Genomic DNA, 15,160 nt, shown 5'->3' with positions numbered 1-15,160 from the left:
CTATTCAACAATGCCACCGTAAATTTTAAAATCAAGTAGGAATTCTTTTAAGACAGCTTGCACTAATGGAATTCCCTTCTCTGCAAAACAAGAAGTTAAAGAACCTCAACAAATTTACTGACACAGGAAACACATGAGCATTTAGCTTTTGAAGATGCTTCCAATCTATTTTCAAAGAGCCTGTTATACTTCACTAACTTCTTTCTTTCTTTCTTTTTCTGCCTTTCTTTCGCTGAGCATTCAGAAGTGGTTTGCCACTGCCTGCCTCTGAACTAACCTCTGCACAATTATAATGACACCGAATTCTTTTTTAAAATGGCAGGTTCACACTGGCTTCCTTTTAAAGAAAAAATGTATTTTTAAAAATTCCATATAGCAGTTAGGGGAAGAACGTTTCAAGCAAAATACTGAACTGTAATGAGAAAAAAAAGGATACCTCATTCAGAAGTCAGCAAACGGATTATGCAAAGGAAAAGGAAACAAGAAGTTGACCTTAAGAAACCTAGTAGCAATTTTTTCCGGTAGTTTCCAGCGATTTTCCTACCAATTCAATTGTATTGATCACAGTGAGTGAGACAAATTTTGTAATATACAGTCTGAATATTCCTGAAGAATTAGCATCTAAAAGAAAAGAGGGATTATTTCAGTATCCTCAGAACAAATATAGATTGGTGATATCTTTCTTCCGGTATCCTCAACAACAAGTACTCATTTGGTATCAAAGTGACCACAGAATCTGGTGTCTCAAAGATGCTGCTCCTCTATGAGCATCATCAATACTTTCTTCTCCTTTATATCTTCTGATATGATGCTCCCCTTAGCACGTCCCACTTTGGCATGTGACAAAGACCCAGACAAATAAACAACAGGAAACAATAGTCAGCTCCTGCTACATCTGAATCGGACCAATTTATTTTATTACACGCAAGCTTTAACGTGGTGGCAGTGGAACCATGTGGAAGTTCTTTTATCGTACAAAAAAGTGGCAGGAATGGAAGCCAGAAGAAGAAGAAGAAGAAGAAGAGGAGTTTGGATTTATATCCCCCCTTTCTCTCCTGCAGGAGACTCAAAGGGGCTTACAATCTCCTTGCCCATCCCCCCTCACAACAAACACCCTGGGAGGTAGGTGGGGCTGGGAGAGCTCCAAGAAGCTGTGACTAGCCCAAGGTCACCCAGTTGGCGTGTGTGGGAGTGTACAGGTTAATCTGAATTTCCCAGATAAGCCTCCACAGCTTAGGCGGCAGAGTTGGGAATCAAACACAGTATTAGATACACGAGCTCTTAACCTCCTACGCCACTTACAACCTCCAATGCTACTTACAACCAAGTAGAATGCAAAAGTTGTTTGAAGTTGATTTTGTACTGTAAGCATTGTACTGTAAGCATTACATTGCAGTAAGTAATGTAAGCATTACACATCTTAAGGTACCTTGAGCCACTGGAATGGCAGTGCATACACTGTAAAATAGAGAGACAGATAAGTCCAACAGTTACATCACATACCGTGTTTTCCCGAAAATAAAACAGTGTCTTATATTAATTTTTGCTCCCAAAGATGCGCTATGTCTTCTTTTCAGGGGATGTCTTATTTTTCGGCTCCACAGCTGCATGCTCTGGTGTTCTGTTCGATGGGCATGCTTCCAAACAAAAACTTTGCTACATCTTACTTTCGGGGGATGCTTTATATGTAGCACTCCAGCAAAACCTCTACTACGTCTTATTCTCCGGGGATGTCTTATTTTCAGGGAAACGGTACCTCAAGCTAGCAATAAAGTTACTAAGTAGAAGCCCACCACATATTCAATATGCAAATTAGAATTGACAGGAGGCATTTAAATTCAGAATATTTGATAATGATCTTCAATTGAAGATGGCATCTCATCTGCTCAGTGAGTTGTTTCTAGAGGCTTCATAAGCACAGTGTAAAAGGATGGTGTCTGACTGGTGAGAGGATCAAAGGCAATTCTATACACTTTGGAATCTCACAACCAATCTTTCATTCACCCGAACAGATTCAATGAGAGCCAGCATGGTGAAGTGGTTAACAGTGGCAGACTCTCATCTGGTGAACTGGATTTGTTTCCCTGCTCCTCCACATGAAGCCTGCTGGGTGACGCAGTCACAGCTCTCTCACAATTTCTGCCTTGAAAACACTACGCCACCACTGGAAAGCATAGAACTGAACATAGGGAGAAACACTGAGGAACTAGAAATGGAGTCAAACCCTAACAGGATCTCAGAGATGTAAAGGAGAGAGAGGGTGGACTGATCATAGAATCATAGAGTGGGAAGAGACCCCAAGGGCCATCAAGTCCAACCCCCTGCAATGCAGGAACACATAATCAAAGCACTCCTGACAGATGACCATCCAGCCTCTGTTTAAAAACCTCCAAAGAAGGAGACTCCACCACACTCCGGGGTAGTGCATTCCACTATCAAACAACCCAAATGTCAGGAAGTTTTTAGGTGGAATCTGTTTTCCTTCACCTTGAACCCATTACTCCAGGTCTCTGGACCAGCAGAAAAACAAGCTTGCTCCGATGGGAAGTGGAAATCACCTCAGCAGAAGTTGTGGCCTCAGACTATTTTATTTATTTATTTTACTATTTTACTATTTATGAAACCTTTAAGCTAAAGAACAGCTATAAATAAAATTTCAAGCTGTTAAATTGAACTTGGAATCCTACACGAGTAATTTCTTCAGGGCCACGTAGCCCTTCCAAATGGCTTTAGCGCTTAGAGACACTGCTTTGGGAGGAAATAAAAAGACGCGTGGAATTAAATTCCTGGCGGCAGCGATACAGTCTTCTCCTCCTCTGTTCTATGGACACACTGCAGAATTTGGGAGACAAGCAAGCCCTTTCCCCTAAGTAACACATACTGAAGAGAAATCCTGTCTCTTCTTTAATACGCTTGATGCTGGGCAACCAGGATTAGGGAGGCACCAGTAGGGTTTGCTAATTCTGGCCACCAGATAATCATGGTTGCAGTCCTCTGGTTATAAACCCAGACAGGAGCATATGACAGAAGCAATCCTGAAGACCAGAACATTTTCCCCAGCTTACCTTGAAGTGCCCAGAGGCAAGCTCCTCCCCCAGCCTCTTCTTAAAGAAACAGTGCCGAATGAACACATAAGAACATAAGAACAAGCCAGCTGGATCAGACCAGAGTCCATCTAGTCTAGCTCTCTGCTACTTGCAGTGGCCCACCAGGTGCCTTTGGGAGCTCACATGCAGGACGTGAAAGCAATGGCCTTCTGCGGCTGTTGCTCCCAAGCACCTGGACTGTTGCTCCCGAGCACCTGGACTGTTGCTCCCGAGCACCTGGACTGTTGCTCCCGAGCACCTGAACCCGAACACAAGGCCCTGAGAAAGAGTGAGAGGCAGGAAGTGGCTTTTCTGGCAGCTGCTCAACATGCCTGGCAAAGCAGAAGTGCATCCACAGCTGAACAATGGACTCCAGCACTATTACCCTGGACTCTGGTCTCCTGGGGTGAACATCTTTCTGTTATTCAGCAGTCTAAGTCATTCCATTGAAATGTGGTTTTAACATACTATAGATCAGTGGTGGCGAACCTTTGGGACTCCAGATGTTATGGACTACAATTCCCATCAGCCCCTGCCAACAAGGCCAATTGGCCATGCTGGCAGGGGCTGATAGGAATTGTAGTCCATAACATCTGGAGTCCCAAAGGTTCGCCACCACGGCTATAGATGCAGGCCTAAAACAGGGATCACTTCAGATCGAAATTAAAATGTGCAGAAACAAGTAGAGCGCTCTTACCGTCCCAGCTCTTTGGGCTCAACTTCATAGAAATGGTGGAAGTTATCCATCTTTATCTGCGTATGAAGAGATGCAGGCAACAAGCCCGGAGGGCCTCTGTTTTCTGGTTTCCTCCTGGACATAGTGAATGTAGGGAATAACGCCAGCACCGGTTACAAATCTTCACCTGCCAAAGCAATATTTAAACAAGTAAACAAACTCCTAATCTATTACCCTTTCTGGTTTCATCAGAATAAGTCACCCACTTAATTTTTTTTAACGTAGGGACCCCCAAGGCACTTGCAAGAGCAGTTATCCCATTCCCCCCCTTTGCTTCCTCCCTACTCCTGCACTTCTGCCTTTCATTCATTCTCTGTCCTGTCACCTCTTTTCTTCCTTTCTCCTCCATACCTGTCCCTTTTTCTCTCTCTGCCCCCCCCCCTTCACCCTCCTAGACTCCCACCAGCAGAAATGGTGGCGGCAACTCTTTCAAGAATCGCAACAGATCTCCTAAAGACAGAGATCAGCCTCCCTCAGGGGTCCCAGCTCCAGGTTGTGAAATTCCTTGAGCTTTGGGGATGGAGTCATGAGGAAGTCATGAGGACCAAGAATGGAAACAGGCTGCAATAAAGCCATTCTACAGCATTTTAACAGAAAAAAAGTAACAGGTCATGTAAATGGTAGTTCTTATTCACCTGAGAGTTTTTTTTTAAAAAAAAATGTTGAATTGTTAGTTGTTTTACTGAAACACATGCTAAAATGTCAAGTCAGCTGGCCAACACTACCAGCTAAAAGCATTGGGGGTGGCGAGGAAGTGTCTAAGACAGACCTGGGCATTATACGGCCTGCGGGCCACATCCGGCCTGCCAGATGACCCTGACTGGCCCCCCTGCTGTGCTGGGGAGCGAGGCGTCTTTGAAAGCCCCGCAGAAGCCGGTTGCGTTGGCTGCCGGCTTCTGAGGGGCTTTCAAAAGCGCCTCGCCCCCCTGCCTTTGGGCCCGGCCCTCCACAATATTTTCTGTTTCTTATGCGGCCCCATGGAAAAAATAATTGCCTACCCCTGGTCTAAGATGTTACAGACCAGCTATTCTCATATAGATACACTGGGGGGGAAACCTGTTAAGGTTAGCACCAACCATTGGATGCTTATAAAATAAAGCAATAGCCTAGAGATAATGTTCGAAAGGACCTACTGACCAGGATTGCACCAGAATAGATTTATACTATTTACTTTAAGTCTCGTGTGATCTTCTTTAGGTTATTCTAGCATAATTTGAAGAGCTAGAAAAACTTTTTTTAAAGTCTGGCCAGAAACCTCAGCAGGAAACCCAAAAGAAGCATGTATATTATAAGCAAAAACAGTTCCGCTGAAGAGCAAATCTCTCTTCAGAAGCACAAAGTTTGCTAACACGCTACTAACCATTGCCTCAAAGCAAGACTATTAGATGCCCTGGGAAATAGTCTTTAGTCTCAAAGCAAGATTATTAGACGCCTAAGCAGAACAGGTTCAGTGGCACAAAAAAGACAGCCTTCCGTCTTTTTTCTTTGTATACTTTTTAATATATATGTAGTTTAAAAGAGGGTTAAAAGCTTTTACTATAGATAAATTCAACAACGGTGTCTGTGAATTTGAAACTGTCAGCTAGGTATTCTAAAACTTCAACATTACGGTAGGTTTGCCACAAACCCTTCCGGAGAAAAGCAGAAGTCTTGTACACAGTTCCCAAGTCAGCTATGACTCATACCTTATGACACATTCATATCAATCGGGTGCCATGTCACCAACCTGGGGTTCTTAGCCGTAAGTGCACTTAAGTGAATTGCTATCATTCAAGAGGTTATTCACAACATAGCGAATAGAAAAGTTTTAGAGAAAGCAATTTCAGGGTTTTGAAAAAAAAGTTAGAAGGAAAAATAGTTTAGCATAAACTAAAAGCCCACTTTTATTATTAAACTAGCGGGGCCCAGCTACGCGTTGCTGTGGGTTATTGTGGTGAAATGGAAAAGGAACAGTAGCAGCAAATCAATTACAGAGGCCAGCAGTACGTGCTCATGCAAACACGCAGCCTGATACTGCGCGATGTCATTGATGTGTGTGCTTGCATTCCTGGGGGGGGGGGGGATGGAAAGGCACCCCTCCCACGCATCTAGGCTGGCTGGTCATGATCCTTTACCTGGGAGTAAGTTTGGTTGGTGGCAATGAGTGTCGCTTCTGAGGAAACCCTCTGAGGGGCGCGACGCAGCCATTCAAAGTATGTCACAGTTGCTATATCGAGCTTACTCCTGAGTAATGCATGCCTGGTTTTCTTAACTGTAACCGCAGTATTCAGGGAATCTAGGGTGCCTGGCCCCTCCCTCCCGTCCCTTGCATGCCACCCCTCACTCTCTTCCCTCTCTCACTTCTCTTTCCTTGCATGCCTCCCCCTCCGTCCCTTTCCTCTCACTCCCTCTCTTCCCTTGCATGACACCCCTCCCTCTCCCTCGTGTGTATGTGTGTGTATGTGTTTCACTTCCACTCGAGTTACTGCCCATGTACTGTTTTCACTGCTCATATCTGGCTGTCTGAGTGAACATTCTAAGCAACATGAACATTCTAAGGGTGACAGTTACACACAGACAGTTGCATGTCCTTCACCAGCGAGCGCCAGGAAAAAGGCGTTTTACCTGGGCCAGGTGTGAAATTTCAGGTATGTGAACATCTAAAAACACTCTCGCCTGGCTGACTATAGTGGCTGGGAATTTTCAGAGGAATTGGCCCAGCAGTTACTGAGGTATACTGTCATCAACAAAAACACTGTTAGCTTTTTATATATATAGATTTAATATAGATTTATAGCCTGCCCTCCCCCTAAGGGCTCAGTCGAATAGCTGAATATAGTTAAACTATTTCTTTCTGTGTGAGAGCTTTACCTAAACAGTGAGATTATTTTACACAGATTGTGCAGGGCGAAATGCACAGGGTTTCAACAGGTTTGAGGGCCAACCTCAAACAAGCCGCCGGGACTATTCACGGGCAGAAAAGGGCACAATCTGGATACACTCAGAGGCGCACCTTTATTTATCAATAGATTTCATAACTAAGCCAGGGTTCAAATTAAGCCTTAATGTGGAAGAATGTTATAACCCAACCTGAGGCATTTTTACAAGTCCAACGTTCTATTAATTGTGTTTGGAGGTAACTAGAAGAACCTACAATTTCAGAGCATAGCCCCTCACAATGCCTTTACCAACCTCTTGTTCTATAGTTCCTTACAACGAGACAGACGAAAGCATCTCTGTTTAAGACACCTGAGAATGTAAAGAACTACAAACCAATGTTATTTATGAGGCAGTTGCGAATTAATGAATAAATAAATAAAAAGGGAGGGGGAGAAAACATGCTAATTATCAGCCCTGGCAGATGTCCCGCTAATAAGCCTTCTACTCTACTGAGCTATTCACATTTTGGAAAGCACCAAGAACCTTATGAATACCAAGACTGGTATTATGCTTTACTGGCCAACAAGCAACACAAAGAAAATCTTCTACTTTGGAACTGTGAAGTCAGCAGTCAATCAGAACGGCTCATCCTACTATATGAAAGGCAAGCCCTGTTTCTGACAACTCCATCCTTAAAGGAAAGGACTCTGGGAGATGTAGTCCAGAGGGTGCTGTTTCCCAAGCAAAGACTGGACTACACCTCCCACAAGGTGGTGAGAACAGGGCTGTGGGGGGAGATCCCTCAGCACCCCCACCCAAAGCAGTCTGGGAAAGTTACCAGAATTGGGCTGGGGGGCAGAGAGAAAGAGAGAGTTGGGGTAATGGGTCAGAAAGACAGTTGGGATAGCGGGGCAGAAAAAGAGAGTTGGGTAGCAAGGCAGAAAGTTAAAAAAAGAGCTGGGGTAGGGGGACAGAAAGAGAGAGCTGAGTTAGGAAACAATAAGAGGGAGCTGGAGTAGCAGGGAGAAAGGGAAGAGTAAGAGAAGGGGTGGCAGGATCTGTGAGAGGCTGAGAAGAAGGGAAAGTACAGAAGAAAAAAGGTGTGGGGTAATGTCCTCTCTTGGCAATTTTATTGTGGGTCCCCACTCACTAGGGTCCGTTGTATTTTTTCACACAATGGGCTTTACTGCTAGTATATAATAATTAGAGGATCATTAGATAATAACATATATTAAGTTAAACAAGTGGCCAATCCAGAGCTGAATTCCAGTCCCTCCAGATTTCTCCAAAGACTTCACACCTTACCAGTCACTTCACAGTCAAAAAAGAACACAATGACGGAAATAAGTTGCTGCCTAAAATGTGTGAACCTCCAGTCATTTACACACCTGCAAAGATGTCACATTCAGATCCAAAGTGTGTGGCAGGAACCAAGCCATTTCTTGTACACATTTATTCAGTGCATTTTGATTCCTTCCTCCTGCAAGGAGCTCAGGGTGGTACACATTATTCTCCACTATTCTAAGCAAAACAGGTCTTCCCAGTGCTACTAAAGATCCTTTTAATCTACAACTTTGGGAGGGGGAGGGGCTTCATTCAAGGATATGGTACCTGTGCTGTTAGGAGCAGGGCCTTTACAAAGGAAATATTGTCCCCGCAAGTCCAGGTCTCCACTTATAATAGAAGGTGTAGCTCTTGGGCAGTTTTAAGGAAGATCTGCAGATCTAAAGTCCAGGTCTCCACTTATAATAGAGGGTGTAGCTCTTGGGCAGTTTTAAGGAAGATCTGCAGATCTAAAGTCCAGGTCTCCACTTATAATAGAAGGTGTAGCTCTTGGGCAGTTTTAAGGAAGATCTGCAGATCTAAAGTCCAGGTCTCCACTTATAATAGAGGGTGTAGCTCTTGGGCAGTTTTAAGGAAGATCTGCAGATCTAAAGCCAACCAGTTAGAATACAGGACTATGATCTGGGATACATGGGTTCAAATTCCCCACTGTGCCAGAGAACCTTGCCAGGGGACCTTTGGCCAGACACACACTCTCAGCTTAACCGAGTTACCTCACAGGGTTGTTGTGAGGATAAAACGAAGGGCAGGAGAACTATGAAAGCGACTTTAGGTCCCCATTGGGGAGAAAGGACAGGTATGAATGAATTAAAAAGAAATTGTCAAAGCCATACTTCATCTCATCATTGGGCTGTCTGATTAAATGCTGTGGTATAATCTGAGTGAATCAGAAGTCATGGATGCCGTGGTTTCTCCTGTTCCGTCATATTCTATGCTCTTATTGTTCTGAGGATATTTTCTTCACCGTGCGACACTTTGGAAAAGCAATTGAAATAATTAAACAAATGCCAATTATGCACAATGTGCCAGTTGTGCAGTGAGGGCAAACATCTGTCACAGCAAGATTCCTTATATGGATGTATTTTCTCATGCCCCGCTTCAACTTTTCATTCTCTCCGCAGCCAGTGAGATCACTTACAGCCATCAGAATAAGTGAATTTGTCAGTGAACACAGCTTTGCCCTGACACTTCCCTCCGTCCACGGCCAGCCTACCTAGCTCCACCCTTCCCACTCTCTCGTACTACACGCCTTCACCGTCACCCTCCTCTCCCATTTTGCCAGCTCACAGAAGTCACAGAAAAGAAATTCGCTCATGCAGGCTTAGTCAAAACTCACTGATCTCTACCTTCTCATGTTGATATATTGAGATACTGGCATAATAAGAACAGAGAGTACTTGGAAATAACAAGCCTCTCTGTCCTCTGGCAGCAACAGCAAGTGGAGGGCAGGAGAGAATATCAACTACAGAACAATGTCCCCCTCTTTGGCAGCATGTGGTCCAGGAAATTGTTTGGGTCTTTCATTTGAGAGGTGGATTATTTTTGGGGGGACAGTAATATCGATAAAAGTGCAGTTTAAAGGTTAAGTCAGCAATTTTGACTACCAGGTGTAATGAGATCTGAGCCTTTAAGAATAAGTTGATAGGTAGAGTTAAGGAAACCAGGTCCAGGAGAGTTATCTGCAGAAAAACTGCATGCCAGCTATGAGTGCTTCCTCATGTGTAAACAAAGAAATGCAAAGAGACCCCACTACAAGTCCACTGCGCACTGAAGAGTCCCAAGATAAACATTCAATGCATAATCAGTCAAATACATTTAACTGGAGATGCCAGAGATCTCATGAAGTACAGGGTCTTGAGTAAAAACGCATCTGTTCTCTTGCACACTCACCCTCTTTTTCACTTGACCTACATGCTTTGAGACATCCAAACAATGCGAATTAGCCCTAAACAATGTGAATTGGCCCTAAACAATGTGAAGCAGTTTTGTTGTTACAGATTTGTTGTCTGTAATGCTTTTAAACTGATGGAATGCCAGAAAAGAAAGAACAGAAAGCGCACAAGGGAGAGAGAAAGACAGAAATGAAAACCTGCAGAAGAGCTCAACCTTCTTGGGAGCTGTGCAAGAATGACATGGGGAAGTAGTAGGAAAGAGAGAAGAGAGAAGACTCAGATGGAGAAGTCACAAAAAGTGAAGATGGGATGCCCCAGGGGCTGTTCTCTTGCCATGAGTTCAACATCTTTCTTGAGACATGTGACACACAAACATGACAGCCAGCCATTTACTCAGGAGTATGACATAATAGGACAGCAGTTTGTATTAGTCACTTCATATGCATTTACACTGGCATTCCCTACACTGAATGCAACAGCGTTTTTGGCTAGGGAATCCTCGCTTCAGCAGGAGGAAGAGTGAACCAAGTCATGAGTCAGGACGTGAAAAAGGGACTGACGTGCTCTTGCAGTCAACCCAGAAGGAAGAAAGTGGATGGTCTGAGAGCAAAGGTTGTAGGAGGCTCCAGGGCAAATCTGAGTTTGCCTTTGCAAATCATGGGCAGTACAGCCATAAACTCGATAACACAATATACGTATAAACACTAAACATGAAAAATATGAGCTCAGTTCAATAGTAACAAAGGTAAGACTCTTGTGCCAGATTTTGCGCGGAGCGGAGGAGCGCAGGAGCACACCATTATTTTGCAAGCAGTTTCCTTTAACCAAGAGCACAATCTAGATGGCACCTTGCTTCCCCTAGTTGGCCCAGAGCCAACCACTCTCTCTCCGATTCACCTATCACACAGGATTGTTTAAGATTACAAGAAGGAAGAACCACGCCTCCCACTCTTGAGCTCCCGGATGGCTGGGCAAAAATGTCCAGATGGGTAAGATTCAGAAAAGGTCGAGAAGTAATCAAAACAAAACCCGGATGCATTATGGTCGTGTTGTAGCTTGAAAGCAATGGATTGACTCTGGAACCCACTAAATCCTTGATAAATGTGTTTACTAGCTTTCACACATATCGTATTATACATTTTTAATCCACTTTCAATACACTCTGAAGCTGGATTTTACTGTGCGAAATGACTGCTAAAGTGCATGGAAGTGGACTTGGCAGTAAATTATTCAGCATGTGTGAAAGCTCCCGAAGATTTCACCAATGGATGCCGTAAAGCAAGCAGGGGAAGGGGGGTGTTAAGAAGAGTTTGGATTTATATCCCCCCTTTCTCTCCTGCAGGAGACTCAAAGGGGCTTACAATCTCCTTGCCCTTCCCCCCTCACAACAAACACCCTGTGAGGTGGGTGGGGCTGAGAGAGCTCCGAGAAGCTGTGACTGAGGTCCAAAGGTCCACCCAGCTGGCGTGTGTGGGAGTGCACAGGCTAATCTGAATTCCCCAGATAAGCCTCCACAGCTCAGGCGGCAGAGCTGGGAATCAAACCCGGTTCCTCCAGATTAGATACACGAGCTCTTAACCTCCTATGCCACTGCTGCTCCTTGCACTTAACTTGCACTGCCACACAAATTAGTTATATTCAGTAACATTTTGTTTAGGTAGCAATTTTAGAAGACATGTCATCTTCCTTTCGAGTAAATAAGGCAGCTTTTCACCTACACGTGCAAGAAGGCGCTCCACATCGTGAGAAGCATAATGGTGCCCTAACCTTCAAATCTTGTATTATTACTAGAACGCATTTCTTAAACGACTTAAGGTTATAAATGCTGCACTAGCACTCAGTATCTAGATCAGCATACACCTTTAAAAGAAAGCCTGCAATATTAAATGTGAGTATTAAAATATTTATATCCCACCATTCCTCATTGTGCAAGATAGCTCACCAGTCATAATGAAAAACATAATTTAAGAACAACAACATAAATCCCCAAACCAACCTTCCTTTCCCTTCAAGAAATAGCTGCAATTTACATTCTCAAGAGCAGTTTGTGACTCCAGAGGAAAAGACAACCATGGCTGGTATAATGCTTTGACGGCCAACAAGTAATACACAGAAAATCTTCCACATTGGGACTGTAAAGGCTGCAGTCGATCAGAATGGCTCACATCAAATAATTAGGGGTCATAAGAAAATAACATATCAAGTTAAACAAGTAACCCATCTTGATGCAGATTCTAGCCTTTCCATATTTCACCAGAGACCTCACACCACACCAGCCACTTCAGGGTCACAAACAGAACGCACAGACAGAACGAAGCCACAACCTAAAACATGTGAATCTCCAGACTCAAAGTGTCTGGCAACTAAGCTAATTCTTGACACATTTATTAAGGACGTTTTTGATCCCTCCCTCCTGCAAGGAGTTCAGGGTGGGGTACATTATTCTTCCCTCTATTCTAATCTTCCCAAGCCCAGGTCTCCCCTTATAAAAGAGGGGTACACGTGCAGCTCTTGGGCCGCTTTAAAGAAGATATGCAGATTTAAAGCCAATGGAGTGTACCAGTTACAACACAGGACACTGATCTAGGACACCCAGGTTCAAATTCCGCACTGTGCCAGAGAACCGTGCTGGGTGACCTTGGGCCAGACCAGGGGTAGGGAACCTGCGGCTCTCCAGATGTTCAGGAACTACAATTCCCATCAGCCCCTACCAGCATGGCCAATTGGCCATGCTGACAGAGGCTGATGGGAATTGTAGTTCCTGAACATCTGGAGAGCCGCAGGTTCCCTACCCCTGGGCCAGACACACACTTTCAGCTTAACCTAGCTACCTCAAAGGGTTGTTGTGAGGATAAAATGAAAGACGGCACTATGAAAGCTGCTTTCAGTCCCCATTGGGGAGAAAGGCAAGATATGAATGAATTAAAAAGAAACGATCAAAGCCATATTTCATCTAACCATTGGACTGTCTAATTAAGTGATGGGGTATAATATAAGCTGAGTGAATCAGAAGTCGGTGGGTGTTGTGATTTGTCCTGTTTTATCATGTTCTGTGCTCTCACTGTTCTCAGGATGTTTCCTTCACTGCATGGCACTTTGTTACTGTGAAAAGATACTGAAACAATTAAACAAATACCATATTCAATTGGAGAAGCCAGAGATCACATGAAGCACGGGGCCTTGAGTTAAAAAGCACGCCTGCTCTCTTGCTCAGCTAGCATGATTTTTTCTCACCCTCCTGCAAGTGGCTCGGAGCCGCTGATATATAATAATTATCTTATTATCATCCCATGCCACCCTTTCATCTCATAAACCACCACAAATACAGTTCGTTTAAGAATTTAAAAACATCAGCACATAAGGTGTCCAACCGGGACCCTCCAGATGTTCATGGACTACGATTCCCATCAGCCCCTGCGAGCATGAACATCTGGAGGGGCCCAGTTGGACACCTATGTGCTGATGTTTTTAAGTCTAACTAAAGGAAACTCTGTGTTAATGATAGTTCTCAGACTGAAAAGAGTAACATAAGATATTTCAATAATAAGATAATTATTATATCTAAACCAAAGGCTACTAAAATCTCAGCGTAATAACAGGTGAGAGGGGAAGGAGGCCATAAGGATAGGAGTCATCAAGTAATAACGAGGGGTCATAAGTAGATTTCCCAGCATCCCCCTCCCCAAATACTCCCAACCGCAGCAGCTGAGCAGGGCTACCATCCGTCTCTCCGATCTCCCCCCAGTAGGAGGCGCCACTCCAGACTCTCGCCAGCTCTGCCACACACAACCACCCTGTGAGGTGGGCCACGCTGAGCAACGGGGCGCTTTGCCCCACCCCTTTTTCCCGGAGAGGTGGGGGAGGAACTCCTTTTCCCTCCGCCCGCCCCGGCACTCACCCTGCCTCAGCACCGAAACGGCGGCGGCGGCGCTCCCCTCCGCCCTCCGTCTGGCCAAACCGCCGCTCTCGCTTTCCCCTCGCAGCAGCCGTTTGAAAAAACGCGACGCCGGTTGGTGCGGCCGTGGCAGCGCCGGCTCCTCGGCCCCGCCCCCACAGAGCCACTTGCCCAATCCGCGCGGAGTCGTGGTCGGAGGGGCGGGGAGAAGAAACGCCACGCCTCCTCTGGCTCCCCCACCCGTCGGCTTCTCTTCCCCTCTTTGACTCTGGGGCCGCCTCCCGAGAAGTGACAGACTCCCAGCCAATCACTTGTAGGCATGCAGCGCACGGGGTAGGGAGAGGGAGGAGGGCTCGCCCTGACGCAATGTGAACCAATCGGGCGTGAAGAAAAGGGATAGGGGGGCAGTGGCAGCGAGAAGAGTAGAGAAGTGTGCTGTCGAAGCTGTCCAGAAATTGAAAGGAAGCGGCTAAGGGGCGGGGCTAAGAAGCTGAGGCGAAATGAAAGGGCGGGGAGGCGCTTTGAGGGGGCTTATTTATATTTAATTCAATATTATTTCAGTATTGAATAGAATAATGCTCAATATTATTTCAGATGGTGAAGTCCCCAAAACCATAGGTGTCAAACTCGCGGCCCTCCAGATGTTATGGACTACAGTTCCCATCATCCCCTGCCAGCATGATGCTGGCAGGGCATGATGAGAACGCTGTAATCCATCTGGAGGAACCACAGTTGACCACAGGATGAATTACAGATCCTGGGGACCACCAAAAGAAGAAAAATCACTTGGGTTCTTCTGAATGAAACCAAGCCTGAACTCCGCCTGGGAACTGAGGCTATCGACCTTTGGTCGCATGATAAGAAAACAAGACTCATTGGAAAAGACAATAACGGCTGGGAAGAAAAAAGTGGAAAGAGCGAGCAGGGGAAACAAAGGAAGTAAAATCAAAAGAAGAGTTTATGTGGTTGCAGAGCCCTGAGTTTGAAAGCCCTGAGCTGTTCAGGATAGGATGCTTTGGAGGTCATTAATTCACAGGGTTGCCAGAAGCCAGAAGCGACACTATTTATTTATTTATTTATTTATTTATTTATTTATTTATTTATTTATTTATAGGCCGCCTCATCCCCAAAGGGCTCACACACACATCTCACAATCAACTAAAATGACTAAACTGAGGCTATCGTACTTTGGTCACATTATGAGAAGACAAGACTCGCTGCTTGGAAAAGTGGAAGGCAACAGGAAAGTAAGACCAAACGTAAGATGAATTGACTCTATTAAGGAAGTCGCAGCATGTAAGACCAGAGGCTGTTAAGGATGCTATGAGGTAATTAATTCATAGGGTCA

The 15,160-nt window shown here is 44.9% G+C and overlaps 1 protein-coding gene across 1 annotated transcript in view; it reads right to left on the bottom strand.

Moving 5' to 3' along the window:
• Positions 1 to 13,926, bottom strand: part of STK17B (serine/threonine kinase 17b) — a 45,144-nt gene extending 31,218 nt beyond the window's left edge. Inside the window, 2 exon segments of the mRNA XM_048486737.1 lie at positions 3,784 to 3,949; positions 13,816 to 13,926. Coding sequence (XP_048342694.1) covers positions 3,784 to 3,905 — 122 coding nt within the window. The 5' untranslated portion in view covers positions 3,906 to 3,949; positions 13,816 to 13,926.
• Between the last annotated feature and the right edge of the window lie 1,234 nt (positions 13,927 to 15,160).

Source organism: Sphaerodactylus townsendi, linkage group LG02 (genome assembly GCF_021028975.2).
Source record: "Sphaerodactylus townsendi isolate TG3544 linkage group LG02, MPM_Stown_v2.3, whole genome shotgun sequence".
In the NCBI taxonomy this organism is placed as follows: domain Eukaryota; kingdom Metazoa; phylum Chordata; class Lepidosauria; order Squamata; family Sphaerodactylidae; genus Sphaerodactylus; species Sphaerodactylus townsendi.
This window is presented reverse-complemented; position numbering and strand designations above follow the sequence as displayed.